At 40.0% G+C, this 24127-nt stretch overlaps 3 protein-coding genes across 8 annotated transcripts in view; 2 read left to right on the top strand and 1 right to left on the bottom strand.

The window, feature by feature from the left end:
• slc13a4 (solute carrier family 13 member 4) overlaps positions 1–10826 on the top strand; it is a 59969-nt gene extending 49143 nt beyond the window's left edge. For 3 of the 5 annotated variants that reach the window (XM_057854216.1, XM_057854212.1, XM_057854214.1), the window contains 15 exons: positions 1331–1459; positions 3563–3699; positions 3774–3937; positions 4015–4078; positions 4150–4189; positions 5236–5322; positions 5397–5581; positions 5645–5764; positions 5827–5928; positions 5993–6094; positions 6169–6275; positions 7530–7639; positions 7701–7862; positions 7929–8066; positions 9784–10826. In XM_057854216.1, the coding sequence (XP_057710199.1) occupies positions 3602–3699; positions 3774–3937; positions 4015–4078; positions 4150–4189; positions 5236–5322; positions 5397–5581; positions 5645–5764; positions 5827–5928; positions 5993–6094; positions 6169–6275; positions 7530–7639; positions 7701–7862; positions 7929–8066; positions 9784–9921 (1617 nt within the window). In that variant the 5' untranslated portion in view covers positions 1331–1459; positions 3563–3601 and the 3' untranslated portion in view covers positions 9922–10826. The remainder of the gene's footprint in view (positions 1–1330; positions 1460–3562; positions 3700–3773; positions 3938–4014; positions 4079–4149; positions 4190–5235; positions 5323–5396; positions 5582–5644; positions 5765–5826; positions 5929–5992; positions 6095–6168; positions 6276–7529; positions 7640–7700; positions 7863–7928; positions 8067–9783) is intronic. The other 2 variants (XM_057854213.1, XM_057854215.1) reach the window with 1 other exon arrangement.
• Positions 10659–14315, bottom strand: LOC130928032 (cytochrome c oxidase assembly factor 6 homolog). The gene is made up of 3 exons (XM_057854222.1): positions 14176–14315; positions 13812–13965; positions 10659–11023 (listed from the first exon to the last, which is right to left on the bottom strand). Exons 2-3 carry the CDS (start codon positions 13959–13961, stop codon positions 10925–10927), a joined length of 249 nt encoding a protein of 82 aa, XP_057710205.1. The 5' UTR covers positions 13962–13965; positions 14176–14315; the 3' UTR covers positions 10659–10924.
• Positions 13834–24127, top strand: part of ptprz1b (protein tyrosine phosphatase receptor type Z1b) — a 64662-nt gene continuing 54368 nt past the window's right edge. Inside the window, exons 1-3 of one of the 2 annotated variants that reach the window (XM_057854211.1) lie at positions 13834–13991; positions 15710–15837; positions 16871–16959. In XM_057854211.1, the coding sequence (XP_057710194.1) occupies positions 16893–16959 (67 nt within the window). In that variant the 5' untranslated portion in view covers positions 13834–13991; positions 15710–15837; positions 16871–16892. The remainder of the gene's footprint in view (positions 13992–15709; positions 15838–16870; positions 16960–24127) is intronic. The other variant, XM_057854209.1, reaches the window with a different exon arrangement.

Here is a 24127-nt window from a genome sequence, read left to right as displayed (position 1 = left end):
TGCGTTGGGAAATAATATAAGGCGTTAAGAAAAAGATCATTTGCTACCTTGCTTCCCCACATTGCTTCCCATGATATTTCTAATCGTACGGAGAGGGATTGTAAGGCTTTAGCCAATTAAAAAAAGGCTCCAAATTCAGCCAAAATTCACTCTACGCATTTTACACTGCCTTTTAACTCTCTATATAGGCTAAACGGCGCCACTACAGATTGAGCGCGACAATGCGTGGGTGGGTCGTGCAGCGCATGCATTAATTACGATAAATATTTTAACGTGATACATTTTTTTAAAAATTAATTGCTGCCGTTATCGGGATAAATATGATAACCCTACCTTAAGCCTAAACTAAAGACTCCAGATGAGTGTAGCATATTATGTTTGTAACGTTAAATACAGTTAGAAAACGATTTAATTAAAAATAAAAATAAAAAAATATTAGGGCTGCCAAAATTATCGCGTAAACGGGCGTTAATTAATTTTTAAAATTAATCACGTTAAAATATTTGACGCAATTAACGCAGATGCCCCACTCAGAGAGATTTAAATGACAGTACACAGTGAAACGCTCACTTGTTGTGTTTTATGGAGTTTTGCCGCCCTCTGCTGGCGCTTGGGTGTGACTGATTTTATAGGTTTCAGGATCCATGAGCATTGTGTAAGTAATTATTGACATCAACAATGGCGGGCTAGTAGTTTATTTTTGATTGAAAATTTTACAAATTTTATTAAAACGAAAACATTAAGAGGGGTTTTAATATGAAATTTCTCTAACTTGTACTAACATTTTTCTTTTAAGAACTACAAGTCTTTCTATCCATGGATCGCTTTAACAGAATGTTAATAATGTTAATGCCATCTTGTTGATTTATTGTTATAATAAACAAATAGTCCTTATGTACCATATGTTGAATGTATATATCCATCTTGTGTCTTGTCTTTCCATTCCAACAATAATTTACAGAAAAATATGGCATATTTTATAGATGGTTTGAATTGCGATTAATTGCGATTAATTAATTTTTAAGCTGTAATTAACTCGATTGAAAATTTTAATCGTTTGACAGCCCTAATATACATATATATATATATATATATATATATATATATATATTTTTTTTTTTTTAAAAGGCATGGCCGATATTTTTTTACCGATTCCGATACTTTGAAAATGACGTGATCGGACCCGATCGATCGGGATGCTGATCGATCGGGACATCTCTACTTGAAATGCAATACACTATATGTTGGAGTACCCCAGGGATGTATGTTCGATCCACTACTTTTGATCCTTGTTTTTCTATTAAAAATGGATATCATTGTTTCGTTGCAGGAAGCATGTTGCGCATACGTGCTAATAGTGACAGCAGTTTACTGGGTGTCCGAGGCTGTCCCCTTGGGTGCCGCCGCCCTCGTCCCCGCCTTCCTTTACCCGCTCTTTGGGGTACTCAAGTCAAGTGAGGTGAGTTTTTACCAAAAAGCCACCTGTCGACCTTTTTCTTTACTTTTCTTATCACGGCGTTACATAAAAAGAGCGCCATGTGATTGCAAAGCTGCCTCTTAACTAGACTGTAAGCCTCTTGTGATGGTGGGCCATAAATATGTGAGTAGAGAAGTTTACGCAACTTTTTCTGTCTGTTTGAATGAGTGGCGTCTGGCTGCGAATGATCATGTTTATCCTTCAAGGCATGGAAAAAAAAAAAAAAAAAAAAACACCAGAATGAGTTTATTACTACTACTAAACTCTGACAGTGGCAGCGAATGCTGCAAAACCTCCAAGTTTAAATGGATTAGACGTCTAATGCCGTCAATGGCAGCTAATGAATTAAACATCGTAATGGCAAAGTCATGCACCCCGCCTCCTTTGAGCAGTTATGAAATTTCGCTCGTTGCTATACTTCTAAGGCTGCTACGATTAATTGGCAAAAATTTCAATCAAATGAAAACACAATTATAGACAATTGATTTACAGAGATAGACTGAAAACTACAAAAAAAAAAACAAAACTTTTTTTCTGTGTTTAGGTATTAGGTTTCATTATATTGGGTATTAAAACTACCAAAAAAAAAACTTTTTCTGTGTTTAGGTATTAGGTTTCATTATATTGGGTATTAAGTAGGCATATTTCTCGTTAATATATAAATCACTGAATATTTAAACAATAATTAACACGATGTACACTGCTGGCCAAAAGTATTGGGACACCTTCATTTATTTTGCTTGCAATGAAAAAACACAAAAGAAAATGGAAAAAAATTAAATCATTATCATTTAACACTAAACTCCAAAAATGAGCCGGACAAAAGTATTGGTACTAGGGTTGTTCCGATCATGTTTTTTTGCTCCCGATCCGATCGTTTTAGTTTGAGTATCTGCCGATCCCGATATTTCCCGATCCGATTGCTTTTTTTTGCTCCTGATTCAATTCCAATCATTCCCGATAATTTTTCCCGATCATATACATTTTGGCAATGCATCAAGAAAAAAATGAATAAAACTCGGACAAATATATACATTCAACATACAGTACATAAGTACTGTATTTGTTTATTATGACAATAAATCCTCAAGATGGCATTTACATTATTAACATTCTTTCTGTGAGAGGTTTCCACAGATAGAAAGACTTGTGACTTTGTATATTGTGACTAAATATTGCCATCTAGTGTATTTGTTGAGCTTTCAGTAAATGATAATGTAGCCATGCCCAAATGCATGATGGGAAGTGCAACCATGACTGTGCGTAGTGCTACCAATTGATATATCTTCTCTGCGTTGGGAAATAACATAAGGTGTTAAGAAAAAGATCAATTGCTACCTTGTTTCCCCACATTGTTTCCCATGATATTTGTAATCATAGGGAGAGGGATTGTAAGGCTTTAGCTAATTAAAAAAAGGCTCCAAAGACTGCCAAAATTCACTCTACTCCTTTTACGCTGCCTTATATCTCTCTATGTAGGTAAAACGGCGCCATTACAGATTGAGCGCAGCAATGCGTGAGTGGGTCGTGCATCGCATGCATTAATTGCGTTAGATATTTTAATGTGATACATTTAAAAAAAAAAAAAAGAATTACCGCCATTATCGGGATAAATTTGATAACCCTACCTTAAACCTAAACTAAAGACTGGATGAGTGTAACATATTATGTTTGTAACGTTAAATACAATTAGAAAACTAAAATCATTCCACCTATTTTTTTTCATTCTCTTTTGTGTTTTTTCATTGCAAGCAAAGTAAAAGAAAATATTACTACCAAAGCATTTGTAATTGCAATCGTTTTCTGGGAGAAATTGAGCATGATCTGACCGAATTGCAGGGGTGCCAATACTTTTGGCTAATGCTGTATATATGAGACGATTAGTTGAGTATCAATGTAACCCTTTGTGGAAGCTCTATGTCATACATGACGAGAATCCAGGAGCCCGGCGGGACAAAGTCCGGCAGCATTAGGTGAGAGTTGACGAGACATTGGCTTATACAATTGCGAGATTAAAAAGAACAGAATGTTAGTGTTGGGCGAGTGCAAAACAAGGAAACGGGTGAAGAACGAGTATTTGTTCAGGTGGCGGCCGAGTACTCCAAAGATACCACGTTGCTGCTGATGGGAGTCATATGTCTGGCCGCGTCCATAGAAAAGTGGAACCTGCACAAGCGCATCGCCCTGCGCATGGTGATGATCGCTGGGGCCAAACCTGGCATGTAAGAGTCACATGATGGGATCAGTAGTGATCGGATGGACGTTTCAGAATCTTTTTCTATGCTCTCTTACCTAGGTTGGTATTGGGCTTCATGTTCTGCACCGTCTTTCTATCCATGTGGCTTAGCAACACGTCCACCACAGCCATGGTGATGCCCATTGCCGAAGCCGTGCTGCAGCAGCTCATCTGCACGGGCATGGCCGACAACCTGGAGCCCGACGCCGCCGAGGACGACAGCGGTACCGAGGCTTTAAAATTCCATTCCATTGCATTGTGTCCAACATGCAATTTTCATTTTGATGCAATTTTCCTGCAGCAGCGTCCGATAAAGAAGAAAATCTGGACAAGAACCAACTGGCGCTGCTCTACCGTAATGACAGGTGTTGTTTTTGTTCAAGCTTCAGACTGTAACTGAATTTTGAGCTGTCTAATACCTGTTCTTATTTTTCAGCAATGATTGTAAAAAACAGGAACTTTCAACCCTCAGTGAGGTAAGAACAATACAAAATCTGTATAAAAATATATATCTACTGAAAAAAAGTAGAAAAATACCTTTTACTATAATAAATACAATGAATAACAGTAAATTGAGAGAATACTATTGTTGTATGTATTGTTTGATTGTTATTTACTGTATAAATATCCACAGCTTTTTAACTTTAGTTAAAACAACAACTGAGGTATTTTCATTTTTACAGTAATTTATTATCAAATTGTCTGCCAATGAACTGGGAACCCTCCCAGTTCAAATGGATTGGACGTTTACGAGGGATAAACGAAATGTTGGGTCTAAAACACCTTCTTCAATTTAGCTGTTGACCCAGAGCGAGGTGACAAAGGCAGGACACAAGGAGGCAGGAGTCAGAGAGTAGACTTTTACCAAGCTGCAGTTTGGGGAGAGGTCTGAGATCGGGCAACGTGACTAAGAGCGTCTCATCGAAGTCTCTCTCAGAGCTCTTTTATTGAGAGCTTGTTGCTGGGCAGAATATAGTTACAACACTGCTGTCCAACGTGGCAGTTTCGATCGGGCAAGTTCCTTATTCTAGTCATTGATTAAATTAACAGTAACACTCATTGATTAAATTAACAGTCACACCCTTGATTAAATTAACAGTCACACTCTTGAGCGAGCAAGATAACTTTGTTTTGAACACACATTTGCACTCGAAGTAGCTTGGTGGAAAAGTACTGAGATGTTGTGTGATGAATCAACATATGTGTGTGTATCTATTTATCAGCAGAATGTGAGCAATTGCCGGTAATAAAAATGTAAGCATATGATTATGGGCTAAAACTGTATTCTTAATAATAGCTTGGGAGAGCGCGTATAATAGCTGTGGGAGAGCGAACTTATATAACCCGCAGAGTATAATGGTCATACAATCAAGCATATCTTACAACTCATTTAAAGAGTTTTCATTTATTTTCCAGTGCATTGAAGGTAGAAAAGCTCAATGAGACACAAGATTGGACATTGATCACCGTCAATCAAATGAACTATAATCTTATGGTGAATGACTGTTTCGGGACTTTTCAGGTACAAACCGGTGAAGCCAAAGGCTTGGGTGCAAATCCAAATACCAACCAAGAGTGCATCACGCATACAAACGGACATTTACCGCAAGTGAGAAATTTTTTTTTTTTTTTACAGACCTAAACTATTAAGTTTGTTCACGCATTTGATTTCCGTTTCCTTAGGTGGCCATCGAAATCCCAAACGTGAAGCGTGTTAAGGCCCGGCGAGATTCCCAGTATCCCACCAAGCGGGACCACATGATCTGTAAATGTCTAACCCTCAGCATCACCTACGCCGCAACAATCGGCGGGCTCATCACCATCACCGGCACCTCAACCAACTTGATATTCGCCGAGCAGTTTAACACGTAATACCAAAAATAAGCTTCCGCGTTGTTGGCGAACGCTGCCAAAACGTCGTTTGTTTCCAGGCGCTACCCAGACGCCAAAGTCATCAACTTCGGGACGTGGTTCATCTTCAGCTTCCCTATCGCCATTATCATGCTGGTTCTCACGTGGTTGTGGCTGCACTTCCTGTTCCTGGGCTGCAAGTGAGTGTCAGGTGGCACAAGAAGGTGAACTTGTCCGATTCATTAAGTTGTTTCCATTGTAGTTTCAGGGAAACGTGCTCGCTGAGTAAGAAACGCAAGACCAAGAGGGAGATGATGTCGGAGAAGAGAATACATGAGGAATATGAGAAACTTGGGCCTATCAGGTAGTCTCATGTGTTAGCATTTGCTACTATGGCTACCAATGACATTACATTATGTGTGTTTTAGCTACCCAGAAGTTGTCACTGGCATTTTCTTCATCCTTATGACTCTGCTGTGGTTCACCAGAGAACCCGGTTTTGTCCCTGGTTGGACCTCGCTTTTTGAGAAGCAAGTACTCCTGATATCTTATACAAAACATATGGAACAAATACAACTCTAACATAGGCACTCCCTCATTTTAGAAAAGGTTATCGGACTGACGCGACGGTGTCCGTACTTCTGGGTTTCTTGCTTTTCCTCATTCCTGCGAAACGACCATTTTCACCATCTTCCAGCTACAAAGATCCAGGTAGCGCAGTTTGCACTTTTCCCACAATGCATGGGAATGCTTTTATGCTAGTAGGTGCTCATTTTGGGCCACTCCTGTTGTTTTGGAGCATGTCCAGGTTGTTTTGGGCCATTCCAGATGACACAAGTATCTTTTGTTCTGGGGGGGATTTACATGAGCTCCTGGGTAGGGTTTCTGATGAAATTTGTAAATTAAAAACATGGTTTGACAGAAACAAATTAGTATTAAACTTAAGTCAAACAAAATTCATGTTATTTAGCAGATGTAATAAAAATTGTGAAGTACAAATACAGATAGACGGGGTTAATATTGAAAGGGTCTATGAAAAGTTTCTTGGGGTAGTTATTGATGAGAAGATTAACTGGAAAGCGCATATAAAACATATGGCAGAAAACACTCAGGTGACTTGAAGTTCCGCTCTGAGACCCCCAATTTGGCCAAATTTCAAAATTGTCCGATATGCATGTGTCATACATCATTGGTAAGCTTAAAATCTCTATTTTCTGGGGGAAGAGCAATTTTCTACAGGAGGGCATTTCTAAAAAAAAAAATGTTTTTTAAACAGCAAAACCCTATCTGGAGGCGAGAGCACACGAGAGCAGAATTACAGACGCCATGACTTTAACAAGCTATTATCACGTACTTACCTTGTTTTGATCCAAAAACTCCATGTAGCATGTATCGCTGAGTGTCAAGACACAGTTGTGAATACCCACAGCTGGATTTTTGGGGGATTTTATGGGTGAAACATGGCAATATAACAAGGGTCGCGATGCAGAAATCGCAGACATCAAGGAGTGTCGAGATTTTCTTTTTCACATATTTACCCCTTTAAACGATTTTTTCCCCATTTTTCTTTGTTTGGATCAATTATTTATCATCTAACATATCGGAGAAAATGCGACGGTAACAAAAAAAAAAAAATACAATTAAGTGATAGCTATGAGGTAGATATCCGTGACTTTTTTACAGACGCCATTTTTTTTTTATTGTGACATCATTTGTTTAAAAGTTTAAAATATGCGTAATTCAATATTGTAATTCGTTTTTTTTTTGTTTTTTTTTTAAATATTAGACATCCATGAATGATTTTAAGCTAAAAATGACAGACATTTTGAATAATAAAAACAATACATACATTGTTTGTCTATTATTTTTATTTTTTTCTTAATGTTGATTTAAAAAAATTTTTTTTTAATTATGTCCAGGAGATTTTTGGTAGTTTAAAATTCATTCTTTTTTTATTTTTTGCAGCATCTGATCCACTCGCTCCCATGATTACCTGGAAGGACTTCCAGCGTCTCATGCCGTGGGAAATTGTCATCCTGGTTGGTGGAGGTTACGCGTTGGCGGCTGGTTGCAAGGTACAACGTCAAGCGGTGAATTTTTAAAAAGTGCGGTTGGCCATATTGACCGGTTTGGCAGGTGTCGGGCCTGTCCGTGTGGATCGGCCGGCAGCTGGAGCCCATGAGCGGCCTCCCGCCGTGGGCCGTCACCCTGCTGGCCTGCCTGCTGGTGTCGGCGGTCACAGAGTTCGCCTCCAACCCGGCCACACTGACAGTCTTCCTACCCATCCTCTCCGCGCTGGTACGTCTTGGCGCCATCCAAAAATGACCCCAAAGATTCCTTACTGTATCCACCCTCCCTTCTCAGTCTGAGACCTTGCACATCAACCCGCTCCACACTTTAATCCCCTCCACTATGTGCGTGTCATTCGGGGTCATGCTTCCAGTGGGGAACCCCCCCAATGCGATCGTCTTCAGCTACGGACACCTGCAGATCAGCGACATGGTACGACTTCCTCAAAACACATGCTCTCTTGCACCTGCAGCTTAAAAGAAAAAAGTCAGGTTTATGTAATCAGAGGGTTGAAAAATTCTATTTCGTAACTTTTGGCAAACTCGAGACAAGAATTCGCACTTTTACTCAGTTATTATTTCATTGGCTGCCATTAATGGTGATAGTTTTTATATTGAATGCAGTCATGTTACCACTTACAGTGGTGCAAATAAGTATTCAGTCAACCACTAATTGTGCAAGTTCTTCCACTTGAAAATATTAGAGAGGCCTGTAATTGTCAACATAGGTAAACCTCAACCATGAGACAGAATGTGGAAAAAAAAAAACAGAAAATCACATTGTTTGATTTTTAAAGAATTTATTTCCAAATTAGAGTGGAAAATAAGTATTTGTTCACCTAAAAACAAGCAAGATTTCTGGCTGTCAAAGAGGTCTAACTTCTTTTAACGAGGTCTAACGAAGCTCCACTCGTTATCTGTATTAATAGCACCTGTTTTAACTCATTATCTGTATAAAATACACCTGTCCACAATCTCAGTCAGTCACACTCCAAACGGGGGGACCTAGTGAATGACCTACAGAGAGCTGGGACCATAGTAACAAAAGGCTACTATCAGTAACACAATGCCGCCAGGGACTCAAATCCTGCACTGCCTGACGTGTCCCCTTGCTGAAGAAAGTACACGTCCAGGCCCGTCTGCAGTTCGCTAGCGAGCATTTGGATGATCCAGGAGAGGACTGGGAGAATGTTATGGTCAGATGAAACCAAAATAGAACTTTTCGGTAGAAACACAGGTTCCCGTGTTTGGAGGAGAAAGACTACTGAATTGCATTCGAAGAACACCATACCCACTGTAAGCATGGGGGTGGAAACCTCATGCTTTGGGGCTGTTTTTCTGCAAAGGGACCAGGACGACTGATCTGTGTAAAGGAAAGAATGAATGGGGCCATGTATCGAGAGATTTTGAGTGAAAATCTCCTTCCATCGGCAAGGGCATTGAAGATGAGACCTGGCTGGGTCTTTCAGCATGAAAATGATCCCAATCACACTGCCAGGGCAACAAAGAAGTGGCTTCATAGTAAGCATTTCAAGGTCCTGGAGTGGCCTAGCTTGTCTCCAGATTTCAACCCCATAGAAAATTTGTGGAGGGAGTTGAAAGTCAGTGTTGCCCAACGACAGCCCCAAAACATCACTGCTCTGGAGATCTGCATGGAGGAATGGGCCAAAATACCAGCAACAGTGTGTGAAAAGCTTGTGAAGAGTTACAGAAAATGTTTGGCCTCCGTTATTGCCAACAAAGGATACATAAAAAAGTATTGAGATGAACTTTTGGTATTGACCAAATACTTATTCTCCACCATGATTTGCAAATAAATTCTTTAAAAATCAGACGTGATTTTCTGTTAATTTTTTCCGCATTGTCTCTCATGGTTGAGGTTTACCCATGTTGACAATTACAGGCTTCTTTAATATTCTAAAGTGGGAGAACTTGCACAATTCGTGGTTGACTAAATACTTACTTGCCCCACTGTATAACACAAAAACTTTTGAAACTGCTTTCGTTATTTCATAAATTAACATTATTTTTTTAAATGCTTAGATTACTTTGAAAGATTATTCTTTACCATCCTTCCCACGTCAATAGATTTGACGTCTATCACTGTCAGTGCCAGTCATTGACTGAATTTATTTCCTTTTATTCTGCAGGTGAAAGCAGGTTTCGGGGTGAACCTGATCGGTGTGGCTGTGGTGATGTTGGCCATCACCACGTGGGGGGTTCCTCTCTTTAATTTGACAGAGTTCCCTGCATGGGCGGTGGCGGCAAATTCCACTGGCAGCTTATAGCCCCGCCGAAGAAATAGGTGACCAATCAAGAGTCTAGACTGGATTTGTGGGAAGGAGGCAGTTTTACAGAAGGAAAAGCTGCTTCATTTATAGGCTGCCATTGACCACAATAGACACCCGTTCCATTTCAAGTATGTTTAGCAAATGTGCTATATAAGACGTTTTTTACTGCTAACTGAGCAACTGAAGGGTTTTTCTCCTGTGTGTTCAAATTGATTGGAGATCGAGTGATTACCGCATTCACTTGCTGTGTGAGATTATATTTAAACGTTTTAGGAGTGGCTCTACAAAAAACACAATGCCTTTACTGTACAGCATTTGGGGAAATATTTTTAGTAGTGCCTTTCCAATTTACAGTAAAAGTACTTTTGATGAGAATTTTACTTGTATTTTATGACAAAATGAATCAAAAATGCTCAATTCTCCCCTTAAAGGTCAAATGTACTATTTCCCTCAATGGAAATGAAGGAAAAACACATGTATATGAAGTGCCTCATTTTTTAGAGAAAAAAAATGTACTGTTTTACGTTTGAATAACAAGCTGCTATTGATGACTTGTTGCCTTGGAGAAGTGAAAGTATTTTTTGAATGCAATATTAAGGTACAAAGGGTGAGTGCATATATTTGCATTTTATGACAATCAATGTTCAATCAAATCTGTTGGTAGAAGCATGTACTGTGCAAAAAAAGTTAAGAGAAGTACAATCACCAAGACTGCATTTATTTTATTTTTAAGTAATTTATTCAAGTTTCAAGCTGAACACAACTCAATGGAGTCGCTGCTGAGACCTTTGAGTACATTTTTGTAAACACATAGAGACTTGTAACAAAAAGAGCTGGTTGCCTGCATTAACAGGCGTCAGAGTTACGAAAACCAACTATGTGTACAAGAATAAAATTCATTAAACCAGCATGTTTCAATTTTTTTAGTTTTACATAAATAATTCAGATCAAGCAGGAGTCCTCGAGGCCAGTAGGCAGATTGGAAAGTCCATTTTTCATGTTAGGAGGGCTGTTTGGGGCCCTCATTAGGTGCGAATCCCTCTGTTTCCATCTTCTCTTTGTATTTCAAGTAGTCTCTCCTTTTGCTGAAATACTTGACCTGCAGTAAAAGACAGAAATTGGAAGTCGCCTATGCTATACCGCTGGCCAAAAGTATTGTTAGATAATACTCAATTTCTCCCAGAAAATGATTACAATTATAAATCCTTTTGTAGTAATAGCTTCATTTATTTTGGTTGCAATGAAAAAACACGAAAGAGATTTTTTTTTTTTTTAATCATTTTACTAGGGCTGTCAAAATTAACGCGTTAACGGGCGGTAATTAATTTTTAAAATTAATCACGTCAACATATTTGACGCAATTAACGCACCTGCCCCGCTCAGACAGATTTAAATGACAGCACAGTGAAATGCCCACTTATTGTGTTTTTGTGGAGTTTTGCTGCCCTCTGCTGGCGCTTGGGTGCGACTGATTTTATAGGCTTCAGTACCCATGAGCATTGTGTAAGTAATTATTGACAACAACAATGGCGGGCTACTAGTTTATTTTTTGATTGAAAAATTTACAAATTTTATTAAAACGAAAACATTAAGAGGGGTTTTAATATAAAATTTCTATAACTTGTACTAACATTTATCTTTTAAGAACCACAAGTCTTTCTATCCATGGATCGCTTTAACAGAATGTTAATGCCATCTTGTTGATTTATTGTTATAATAAACAAATACAGTCCTTATGTACCGCATGTTGAATATATATCTCCATCTTTCCATTCCAACAATAATTTACAGAAAAATATGGCATATTTTATAGATGGTTTGAATTGCAATTAATTTTAATTAATTTCTAAGCTGTAATTAACTCGTTTAAAAATTTTAATCGTTTGACAGCCCCACATTTTACACAAAACTCCAAAAATGGGCCGGGCACCCTCAGTCTAATACTTGGTAGCACAACCTTTAGACAAAATAACTGCAAACAACCGCTTCCAGTGTCCATCAGTGACTTCCTTACAATGCTCTGCTGGAATTTTAGACCATTCTTCTTTGGCCAACTGCTCCAGGTCTCAGATTTGAAGGGTGCCTTCTCCAAACTGCCATTTTCAGATCTCTCCACAGGATTCAGGTCTGGACTCATTGCTGGCCACTTTAGAAGTCTCCAGTGCTTTCTCTGAAACCATTTCCTAGTGCTTTTTGAAGTGTGTTTTGGGTCATTGTCCTGCTGGAAGACCGATGACCTCTGAGGGACACCCAGCTTGCTCACACTGGGCCCTACATTATGCTGCAAAATTTGTTGGTAGTCTTCAGACTTCATAATGCCATGCACATTAGCCTGGTACACCAGACTCACCACTGTTCCAGCTACTGAGTCTGGCCACCATTCAGCAGATACAATTTCCAGGGCGGAGCAAGCCACAGCAAACAGACAGCGGAGTGCAACGACGGACGGACGTGGCGTTAGTAAAGTGACGAGGGACTTGCGCGCGGAAGTAAACATACGAGGAGAGCGGAGTTTATTCAACATGGCTGGCGCGAGACAGACCGTTGTCAATGACTCGTGCGGATGTGTTTTTGGTCATTTAAAACTGATTTTACCGTGGATTGGAACATATTCTCGGCTCTCCTGTTCGCCATCTGTGTTGTTGTGGAGACGACTTCCGACGCGGAAGAGTGACGTTACATGTTAAGAACATGTCACGCAAATAAACAAATCTGTTAGGACGGTTGATTTTGTCCGTGCTCGAGAGGCTGTTAATGAGCTGGGTCCCAGACTATTCGTACAGTGTTTGAAAAATACAGGGAGAACAGTCTGGCCGTGCCAGGCAACATGCACATTGTCAAGCAGTCCAGTGCCAGAAGGAGCAAAGCAACCCAAAAACATGAGGGAACCTCCACCATGTTTGACGGTGCGGACTGTGTTCTTTTCTTTGAAGGTGTCTTTTTTTTTTTCCTGTAAACTCTATGTTGATACCTTTTCCCAAAAAGATCTACTTTTGTCTCATCTGACCAAAGAACATTCTTCCAAAATGTTTTAGGCTTTCTCAGATAAGTTTTGGCAAACTCAACCCCAGCTTTTTTATGTCTCTGGGTCAGAAGTGGGGTCTTCCTCGGTATCCTACCATAGTCCTTTTTCATTCAGGTTGACACTGTTGTACCCTCGAACTGCAGGACAGCTTGGACTTGTTAGAATGTTAGTTGGGGTTCTTTATCCACCATCTGCACAATCTTTTGTTGAAATCTGTCAAATTTTCTTTTCCGTCCACATCTAGGAAGGTTAGCCACAGTGCCATGGGCTTTACACTTATTGATGACACTGCGCACGGTAGACACAGGAACATTCAGATCTTTGGAGATGGACTTGTAGCCTTGAGATTGCCCATGCTTCCTCACAATTTTGCTTCTCAAGTCCTCAGACAGTTCTTTGGTCTTCTTTCTTTTCTCCATGCTCAATTTGGTAGGTACAAGGACACAGGACAGAGGTTGAGTCAACTTTAATCCATTTTAACTGGGTACAAGTGTGATTTAGTTGACATCACCTGTTATGTACCACAGGTAAGTAACAGCTGCTATTAATTACACAAATTAGAGAAGCTTCACATGATTTTTCGAAGGCTGTCAGTACTTGTGTCCGGCCTATTTATGGAGTTTTTGTGTAAAATGATAATGATTTAATTTCTTTCCCCATTCTCTTTTGTGTTTTTTCATTGGAAGCAAATTCAATGAAGATATTCCTCCCAAAGCATTTGTAATTGCAATCATGTTCTGGGAGAAATCGAGCATTATTTGACAGAATTTCAGGGGTGCCAATACTTTTGGCCAGCAGTGTATACTAAAATAACTAACAATTTGCTGCGAGTGATGACCAAAAAAAAGGGGGGATCGTTTACCCACTGTAGTGGGCATTTTGCCTCAAAATCTTTTTGGAAACTCTGACAGGAGGCAGCTTTGTCGTCGTTGTCATCCAGACATTTCCAAAGTAAATCTCTGGCATCCCAGCAAGCCTTTCGTTCAACTGCGTTTGGAGCGGCCGTCATCATTTGACTGTTGAGGAAGAGGAATTAAAATAGGTATACAAACACTTTTTTTTTGTCTTTTGCCACCGCTAAAATGCCCTTACGAGACATTCAAAGCGCTTCTTTATCAATGTATGTAGTGCCAACTTGTTTTCATGGGTAAAACACAGGACACTCAGCATGCAAGAAAATAGGAGGAGGCGATTCTGTATTAATTTATTACCAAATAAATACTTACTGAATCAAATTGCCGAGGTTACAGTCCCACTTAACACTGCCGATTTTCTATTAAAAACCTGGAACTTTGTATATTTACAAAGCGTACGCAACATTAGCGTAGGTGAAGGACGATTCCCGTCGCGTATTGATGACATCACACGACTCAGAGGACAGGTGATTTCTTACCGTAAGAAATGATAAACACACTTTTTTTGTTTTTTGTTTTTTTTTATTTTATTTACAGTGTCGTTTTAACATTAAATTTAAAACGTTTTTACTGTTAAATGTGTCTTTGACTTTCGCGTCAACGCTGCTACTCAAAGCTAACAGGAGACGGCGCTGTTTGTTAACAATACTACGTTTTGTATACTTTGTTCCTAGCATTCTCGAATGGCACGCAATCTGTTGAAAATATTGATATTTTGTGTAACTGGTTTAAGAATATATCAACATTAGTCAACGATAGAGTCGTTAAATTAATCCCAGGTGTCCAATATTTTTAAATTATGCTATAAAACCTGTGAAATCTCACTGGGCTAAATGCAACAAGTGTCAAATCTTTACTTATCTCGCTGTTTCAAGTGTCTTTATTTATTTATTATTATTTTTTTTTATTTAATTAAATTTTTTAAATTAATCCTCCTCAAATCAAAATGTGCAAAATCTTCCTCGCTTGTAATGAAAGTGTGATGAGAAAAAAAGCAAAACAACCTTAAACTACAGTAAGAATGGGGGGAATGATGGGGAATTGCACAAATGTCAAATTCAAAGTTGATGTTTAGAATTATTTGGTGGTAGCTTTGGATATAATAGTTAGGAAGGAGAAAGGACGGAAGGAGAGGAAAGGAAGGAACTGTTTTAGAGTAGGTAGTGCAAATGCACGTCCATGCCAATAACTGCCATGTGCATCGAAGCCATCGCGATTCCTCCAGAAATGGCATTCATTCATTCATTTTCCATGCCGCTAATTCCTCACGAGGGTCGCGGAGGTGCTGGAGCCTATCCCAGCTAACTTCGGGCAGTAGGCAGGGGACACCCTGAATTGGTTGCCAGCCAATCGCAGGGCACAAGGAGACACACAACCATTCATGCACACACTCACACCTATGGGCAATTTAGAGTGTTCAATCAGCCTACCATGCATGTTTTTGGGATGTGGGAGGAAACCGGAGTTCCCGGAGGAAACCAAAGCCTGGGATTGAACCCTTGATCTCAGAACTGTGAGGCAGACGTGCTAACCACTCAGCCACCGTGCCGCCTCAGAAATGGCATTTTTTAACTTATTTTGTTCTCCTTTATTATAACCTAAAATATGCAACAGGAGTGTGTAGACTTTTTTAGATCCTTTCAAAAATGGAACTAAAAGTAGTTAACCCTTTTCAAGTATTTTCCCATGCAGACGTTTTTTGTCAACTGGCTTTACCCAATAGCGAGTGTGAGAGAGCTTTGCAGTGAGTAAAGGCATAATTAATGCGCCTTGTTGATTAACTCTCTCTCCTCCTCCTTTTTTTCTTCTTTTCCTTGCTTTTCCTCTCTCCGCCACACTGATGAAGAAAAGCCCCAGAGGTTGCCATGGTGCCCAGCAGCAATCCATCTCAGTTTGTGAGCTCATGTGGACCGAGAGAGAATGAAAAACAGGGGAGCACCGCAGAGGATGCGATGCTTGCCATCCTTTCAGAAAGTAAGTGTTTGTCGCCTCATGTACCACTAAACAACACATTTCGTGATCCCACTTTAAGTTTTAGTCCCGCATGACGACTACTTTTTCCCTTCGTGGTTCGACATGTCTTAAAAATGGATTATCAAAGAAAAGCTTGACACTCTGGAAAATTGAGACCAATGGAAGAGGCCAGAAAACAGATTTTATTCTCTTTAATCTCATGACCTACTTAATACAGCAAGCTTCAGCCCGCCTACATCCTGCTGTTACATAATGGATAGAGTCATTGTGATGTCAGACAAATTATTTTACCAATTTGCTTTTGAGAATTCATGTAGGTAGAAAAAAAAACAAAAATCACAGGATTTGCAGACAAGCCTACGGTCATAACTGCAGGTTAATACAGCAGTACAACATGCTGGTAAAGCAGGGATCAATATGGAGATCACCCCGTTGTTCTAACTCTGGCTTCCACAAGCGTTGCTCTATTCTAGGATGAAATACACTGGTGATGAACTGAATAATTGTGCACGTCTGGCTGGGCTTTCATGTTCATATTATTGCATCTCATTCGCACTGACCTCTGACCATAGAAAACGGCAGTTTTTTCCCCCCGCCATTCTCCAGCTGAGCTACATTTCTCCTTTATTTTCATCTCATTTGACACTATGCAAGTTTTCAAAACGAAATAGCATCCCACTTTTTCAATTACCGACCCAAAAAGGTTATGTTTACTGACCCAAGAATGGAAAATGCATTCGTTTGACTCTCCCTTTCAACTCATTCCTTATATTTCGACTTCTTTTTCAAAACAGCTGCTTTCAGCCAGTTTTTTCCCTCCACCTTCTCACCCTGGGATAATGCCGACCTAGCGCTGGATCGGTTCGTTCGCCACAAATTCAGGCCATGAGCTTTTCAAAAGCAAACTGTTAAAGAGGAATGTTAAAAGATTATTGAGAGCCAGCAGTTTCACAAAGTGAATGTTTGTATAGACTCCCTCAAAACATTATTAATTCCTGTGGCAAATGTCATATTGGTGTTTTGGTGTTTGCAGGCTGGATCACCTTTCAGGAAACATGCTTTCAGATCATCCCACATCTAAATGGGTGAGCAGTGATGTCCTCGTGAATACAGTAGTCAACAGTAAGTTTAAATATTGAAAGTGTTAGGGTATGTTTATTTGTTTTTTTAAGACTCAAACCCATATAATTTTGTAAGAAATTTCAATATTTACACTCTATTTCAACCATTGATTGAAAATGACATACCAGCACTGTTGTTCATTGAAATAAAACACTGGAAGTCCCGGGGGTTTTTTTGGCTATAAAGAACGAGCAGAAAGGCGTCAAATGACCCCAATACCAAACTGACTTCTTGGCTTTGTGCAATGAGCAGACAATAGAGGTGTGCATCGGCACTGCCCTCACGATTCGATTCGATCACGATTCGGAGGGCCACGATTCGATTCGATTCAGAGGGTCACGATTCGATTCGGTTCGGCAATGCATCGCGATGCATTAAAGCCTGGGATAGATTAAAATTCTAAAGCAAAGCATATTTTTCGTGAATTATGAGGCAACACAAGCGGTCAGACATTAAACAACTTTTTATTGGCTCTTGTGTCACTCCTGGTTGAAGTCAAATGAAAATACTTTCAGATATATATATTTATGTTAAAAAAAAAACAACAACAAAAACATCACAGCATTTAATTATTGCTTTGAATGAGCAGTCCAACCCTGTGGTTTTGCAAGTATGAGTGGGAATGACTAATTAGGACCTCAATGCTCACAAAAGACATGCTGATTAGGGTCAGATGACCCGTCTCTAGATACAAAAGGGATCAATTGTATCAACTTATACACCCTTGGTAGTTCTGGTATTTAAGCCGGATTAAAATGAAGGATATGCATGATTTTCACATCTTGTTCACCTCCTATTTTGCAAAAAAGAAGTAAGCATAATCTAATGTGACAATGAAAAATTGGCTAGAATAATTTAGCCATATTCAGTAAATAGAAGTGCATTGGATCTCTATGATTAATGATTTGTTGAATATTTGCACCTCAATATCTGTTTAAGGATAAAATAATGACCCCCCCCCCCCACCTTTTTTTTTTAATCCGTGGCATTTTCTTGCTTTTTAAACAAAATTATACCATTCAACTATGGATTTCTGTGCTTTATGGTGACTGCTGGGTATAAACCTTCCTGGGAGATGTAATAAAAGCATGAGTTATGAGTCATGTGACCTAAAAGATGTATGGCAAAACCTTTAATGAGCCGGGAAGGTAAATGTCAAATCTTCAACGTACGCAGGTAGCCTGACGAAAACATTAAATGACAAGAGCTTTACCCATTTTTTCAAAAATAGAAGGTATCATGAATACAGTGGTGGCCAAAAGTAATGGCACCCCTGCAATTCTGTCAGATAATTCTGAATTTCCCCAAGATCATGATTGCAATTAAAAATGCTTTGGTAGTAATATCTTAATTTATTTTGCTTGCAATGAAAAAACTCCATCCGTCCGTCCGTCATCTTCCGCTTGCTCCAGGGTCGGGTCGCAGGGGCAGCAGCTTTAACAGGGAAGCCCAGACTTCCCTCTCCCCAGCCACTTCAACCAGCTCCTCCGGCGGGATCCCAGGCCAGCCGAGAGACATAGTCTCTCCAGCATGTCCTGGGTCGTCCCCGGGGCCTCCCGCCAGTGGGACATGCCTGGAACACCGCTCCGGGGAGGCGTCCAGGAGGCATCCGAACCAGATGCCCAAGCCACCTCAGCTGGCTCCTCTCAACGGCGAGTCACTCCCGGATGACCGAGCTTCTCACCCAATCTCTAAGGGAGAGCCCGGACGCACCCTGCGAAGGAAACTCATCTCGGCCGCTTGTATCCGGGATCTTGTTCTTTCGGTCACGACCCAAAGCTCGTGAACGTAGATCGACTGGTAAATCGAGAGCTTTGCCTTTCGGCTCAGCTCCTTCATCACCACTACGGACCGGTGCAGCGTCCGCAGTAACCGATCTACCTGTCGATCTCCAGCTCCCTCCTACCCTCACTTGTGAACAAGACCTAAAGATACTTGAACTCCTCCACTCGGGGCAGGATCTCATCTCCGACCCGGCGAGGGCACTCCACCCTTTTTCGACTGAGGACCATGGTCTCGGATTTGGAGGTGCTGATCTTCATCCCAACCGCTTCACACTCGGCCGCGAAGCATTTCAGTGAGAGTTGGAGGTCAAGGTTTGATGAAGCCAATTGCAACACATCATCTGCAAAAAGCAGCAGATGAAAAAACACAATAGAGAAAAAAAAATTAAATCATCATCATTGACTGTGGTGACTGTGTTGTTTTCTTTGAAGTCCTCATTTTTTCCCCCTGTAAACTCTACTGTATGTTGATGCCTTTTTCCAAAAAGCTTCTACTTTTGTCTCATCTGACCAGAAAACATTTTTGGCTTTCTCAGGGAAGTTTTGGCAAACTCCAGCCTTGCATTTTTATGTCTCTGGGTCAGAAGTAGGATCTTCCTGGGTAGCCTACCGTAGAGTCCCTTTTCATTCAAACGCTGACGGATAGTGCGGGTTGACACCGTTGTACCCTCAGACTGCGGGACAGCTTGAATTTGTTTGGATGTCAGTCGAGGTTCTTCATCCACCATCCGCACAATCTTTAGTTCAAATTTTTCTTTTCCGTCCACATCTATGGATGTTAGCTACAATGCCATGGGCTTTACACTTAGTGATGATACTGTGCACGCTTGACATAGGAACACTCAGGTCTTTGGAGATGGACTTGTAGCTTTGAGGTTACCCATGTTTCCTCACAATTTTGCTTCTCAAGTCCTCGGACAGTTCTTTGGTCATTCTTTGGTGCTGGAATATTAGACCATTCTTCTTTGGCCAACTGCTCCAGATGTCAGATTTGAAGGGTGCCTTCTGCAAACTGCCATTTTCAGATCTGTCCACGGGTGTCCTATGGGATTCAGGTCTGAACTCATTGCTGGCCACTTTAGAATTCTCCAGTGCTTTCTCTCAAACCATTTTCTAGTGCTTGTTGAAGAGTGTTTTGGGTCATTGTACTGCTGGAAGACCCATGACCTCTGAGGGAGACCCAACTTTTTCACACTGATGCTGCAAAATTTGTTGGTAGTCTTCAGACTTCATAATGGCATGCACACAGTCAAGCAGTCCAGTGCCAGAGGCAGCAAAGCAACCCCAAAACATCAGGGAACCTCCGCCATGTTTGACTGTGGGGACAGTGTTCTTTTCTTTGAAGGTGTCGTTTTTTTCCAGTAAACTCTATGCTGACGCCTTTTTCCAAAAGCTCTCCTTTTGCCACATCTGACCAGAGAAAATTCTTCCAAAACGTTTTTGGCTTTCCCAGGTAAGTTTTGGCAAACTCCAGCCTGGCTTTTTTATGTCTTTAGGTTAGAAGTGAGGTCTTCCTGGGTATCCTACTATAGAGTCCCTTTTTATTCAGACGCCGACGGATAGTACGGGTTGACACTTTTGTACCCTCGGACAGCTTGAACTTGTTCGGATGTTAGTCGAGGTTCTTTATCCACCATCCGCACAATCTTTCATCAAAATCTCTCGTCAATTTTTCCTTTCCGTCCACATCTAGGGAGGTTTGCCACAGTGCCATGGGCTTTATACTTAGTGATGACACGTCGAACGGTAGACACAGGAACATTCAGGTCTTTGGAGATGGACTTGTAGCCTTGAGATTGCCCATGCTTCCTTACAATTTTGCTTCTCAAGTCCTCGGACAGTTCTTTGGTCATCTTTCTTTTCTCCATGTTCAATGTGGTACACACAAGGACACAGGGCAGAGGTTGAGTCAACTTTAATCCATTTTAACTGGCTGCAAGTGTGATTTAGTTATTGCTACCACCTGTTATGGGTCACAGGAAAGTAACAGGTGCTGTTAATTACACAAATTAGAGAAGCATCATATGATTTTTCAAAGGGTGCCAATACTTTTTCCGGCCCATTTTTGGAGTTTTGTGTAAAATGATAATGATATATTTTTTTATCCATTCTCTTTTGTGTTTTTTCATTGCAAGCAAAATAAATGAAGATATTACTACCAAAGCATTTGTAATTGCAATCATTTTCTGGGTGAAATTGAGCATTATCTGACAGAATTGCAGGGGTGCCAATACTTTTGGCCAGCACTGTGTCCAAGACGAGGAACAAATTGATTATTAAATTGAGTGTGATTGTCCATAGAGGAATAGCTTTCTGACAACACATTATTTCAATCATAAGAGCAGAGTGGCCGCTGATTAAGTGCTTACATTTTACTCACTAGCTGCCATTGAAAGCGCTAGATGTTCAATCCATTTTAAGTGGGAGGGTTGGCAGCGAGTGAACGGACTAGTAGTACTACTAATTAGGGTTGTTCCGATCATGTTTTTTGCTCCCGATCCGATCCCGATCGTTTTAGTTTGAGTATCTGCCGATCCCGATATTTCCCGATCCGATTTCTTTTTTTTGTTGTTGCTCCCGATTCAATTCCAATCATTTCCCGATAATTTTCCTGATCATATACATTTTGGCAATGCATTAAGAAAAAAATGAATAAAACTCGGACGAATATATATTCAACATACAGTACATAAGTACTGTATTTGTTTATTATGACAATAAATCCTCAAGATGGCATTTACATTATTAACATTCTTTCTGTGAGAGGGATCCACGGATAGAAAGACTTGTAATTCTTAAAGGATAAATGTGACTTTGTATATTATGACTAAATATTGCCATCTAGTGTATTTGTTGAGCTTTCAGTAAATGATACTGTAGCCATTTAACTGTTCTGCCCAAATGCATGATGGGAAGTGCAACCATGACTGTGCGTCGTGGCACCAATTGATATATCTTCTCTGTGTTGGTAAATAACATAGGCTGTTAAGAAAAAGATCAACAACTACCTTTCTTCCCCACACTGCTTCCCACGATATCTCGGATTGTTGAGAGAGAGATTGTAAAGCTTTAGCCAATTAAAAAAAGCCTCCAAAGACTGCCAAAATTCTCTCCACTCATTTTACACTGCCTTTTAGCTCTAAATATAGATAAAACGGCGCCATTATAGATTGAACGCGACAACGCGTGAGTGGGTCGTGCAGCGCACGCGTTAATTGCGTTAAATATTTTTACATGGTTAATTTTTTAAAAATTAATTACCGTCGTTAACGTGATAAATTTGATAGCCCTACTTTAAGCCAAAACTAAAGACTCTGGATGACTGTAAGACATTTTGTCTGTAACGTTAAATACAATTAGAAAACGATTTAATCAAAAAATATATATATATTTAAAAAAGGCATGTCCGATATTTTTTTGCCGATTCCGATACTTTGGAAATGACGTGATCGAGATGCCGATCGATCGGGACATCTTTACTACTAATAGTGATAAACTCATTTTAATTCACTGCATGTCAATAGCACTGAAAGAGTTAGACGCATCTCAATCTCCTACATGTTGATAAATGTCAAAATGGGCGTCCGTTTAATTATATTATTACTTAAGTGCATACAAATCAGTCAGTCACTTACTCATCATGTAAGCCACGCGTGGCCTCACACTGGCCACTGACACTGAGGGATAAACATCGACCAGTTATCTGTCAGGCATGCTGTGACCACAGCAGTGACCTCCAGTTGCCACCGCTGGAAGTCAATATCACTGTCAACTCAGACCTAGAACCAAATGCCATGGCAACCACACACACTCACATAGTCCTAAAATCCAGCAACAGCCAAAAACTGTTGCCTTGTCACAAGAGAAACTCACGTATTTTTACTCACACACACACGGAGATCAATCTTCCGCAAACACGTGACCTAAGAGGATATTGTAACAAACATTGGGACGTAAATGATGGACCCACAAGTGGGACAAAAAGGTTCTCCTGGCGCAATTCAAGGAGGATTATCTCTTTTAATTTATGCAAATACATGCACACGGAGTAACGAGAGCAGCTTGTTCTTGTGAGACTCCGGCCTGTCTCACGCATTCTCTCACACAAACACTTAAAAGCTGCCTCTGCCTCCATTGAAGCCTGTTGCATGTGAACCCCGCTCCCCACTCATTCTTTTTCCCAGCGCACACACTCGGCGCCGATGTTGTTCTCCAACCTTGGCTTAATCCTTTTACATTAATACACACTTTATTTCCGCTGTGGGAGAGTTTTGTCATCGCCGGGGTCTTGTTCCGCTGTGTGGGGCTGCTCCAGATCAATGGACCAAAGCCTTTCTTTTTGGACAAATTATGCATCCAGACATACTGTGATCAGTGGGGGCTTGCGATTCTGCTGAATCCCGAGTTCCTCAAACGCATCCTCTTATGAAAAGTCCTCCAGAAGACTTGAATCTTAGGAGGTGCCTTTTAAACTAGGATCGCCACTCCCTAGTAGGGATGCAAATCCATAATTTTAGGACGATACGCCATGATACGGTATTTAGTAGGGGTGTCAAACGATTAAAATTTGTAATCGAGTTAATTACAGCTTAAAAACTAATTAATCGTAATTAATCATCGCAATTAGTCGCAATTCAAACCATCTATAAAATATGCCATATTATTCTGTAAATTATTGTTGGAATGGAAATATGAGACACAAGATGTATATATACATTCAATATACGGTACATAAGAACTGTATTTGTTTATTATAACAATAAATCAACAAGATGGCATTAACATTATTAACATTCTCTTAAAGCAATCAATGGATAGAAAGACTTGTAGTTCTTAAAAGATAAATGTTAGTACAAGTTATAGAAATTTTATATTAAAACCCCTCTTTAAATAAGATTTGTAAAATTTTCAATCAAAAAATAAACTAGTAGCTCGCCATTGTTGATGCCAATAATTACTTACACAATGCTCATGAGTGCTCAGTCGCACCCAAGCGCCAGCAGAGGGCGACAAAACTCCGAAAAACACAACAAGTACGCATTTCACTGTGCTGTCATTTTAATGTTTGAGCGGGGCATGTGCGTTAATTGCGTCAAATATTTTAACGTGATTAATTAAAAAAAAAAAATTACCGCCCGTTAACGCGATAATTTTGACAGCCCTAGTATTTACCTATCGATATTACAAAGTCTTGCATATATTATGATAGTATTTGCCCATTCAACACTGTCGGTTGCATTTCTCGTAAAACAGTTAAGAAAAAAAATGTCAGTTAAAATTTAGCACGCAACCTGCCCAGTCATACTCTAGTCTTTCCTCTCCTCCCTCTTGGTTGTTCCCAACCTTTTTTGCACCATGGACTGGTGTGATTTGGGTCTTTTTTT

This window comes from Corythoichthys intestinalis, chromosome 13, assembly GCF_030265065.1.
Source record: "Corythoichthys intestinalis isolate RoL2023-P3 chromosome 13, ASM3026506v1, whole genome shotgun sequence".
Taxonomy (NCBI): Eukaryota; Metazoa; Chordata; class Actinopteri; order Syngnathiformes; family Syngnathidae; genus Corythoichthys; species Corythoichthys intestinalis.
This window is presented reverse-complemented; position numbering and strand designations above follow the sequence as displayed.

What these genes read in the sequence shown, in the direction of transcription:
- LOC130928032 (XM_057854222.1), bottom strand. Translation starts at nt 13,961, where the DNA reads ATGATGACGGCCGCTCCAAACGCAGTTGAACGAAAGGCTTGCTGGGAT. An exon ending in CAAAATGCCCACTACAGTGG is followed by an intron (nt 11,024 to 13,811) that starts GTAAACGATCCC and finishes CTTTTACTGCAG; the next exon opens with GTCAAGTATTTCAGCAAAAG.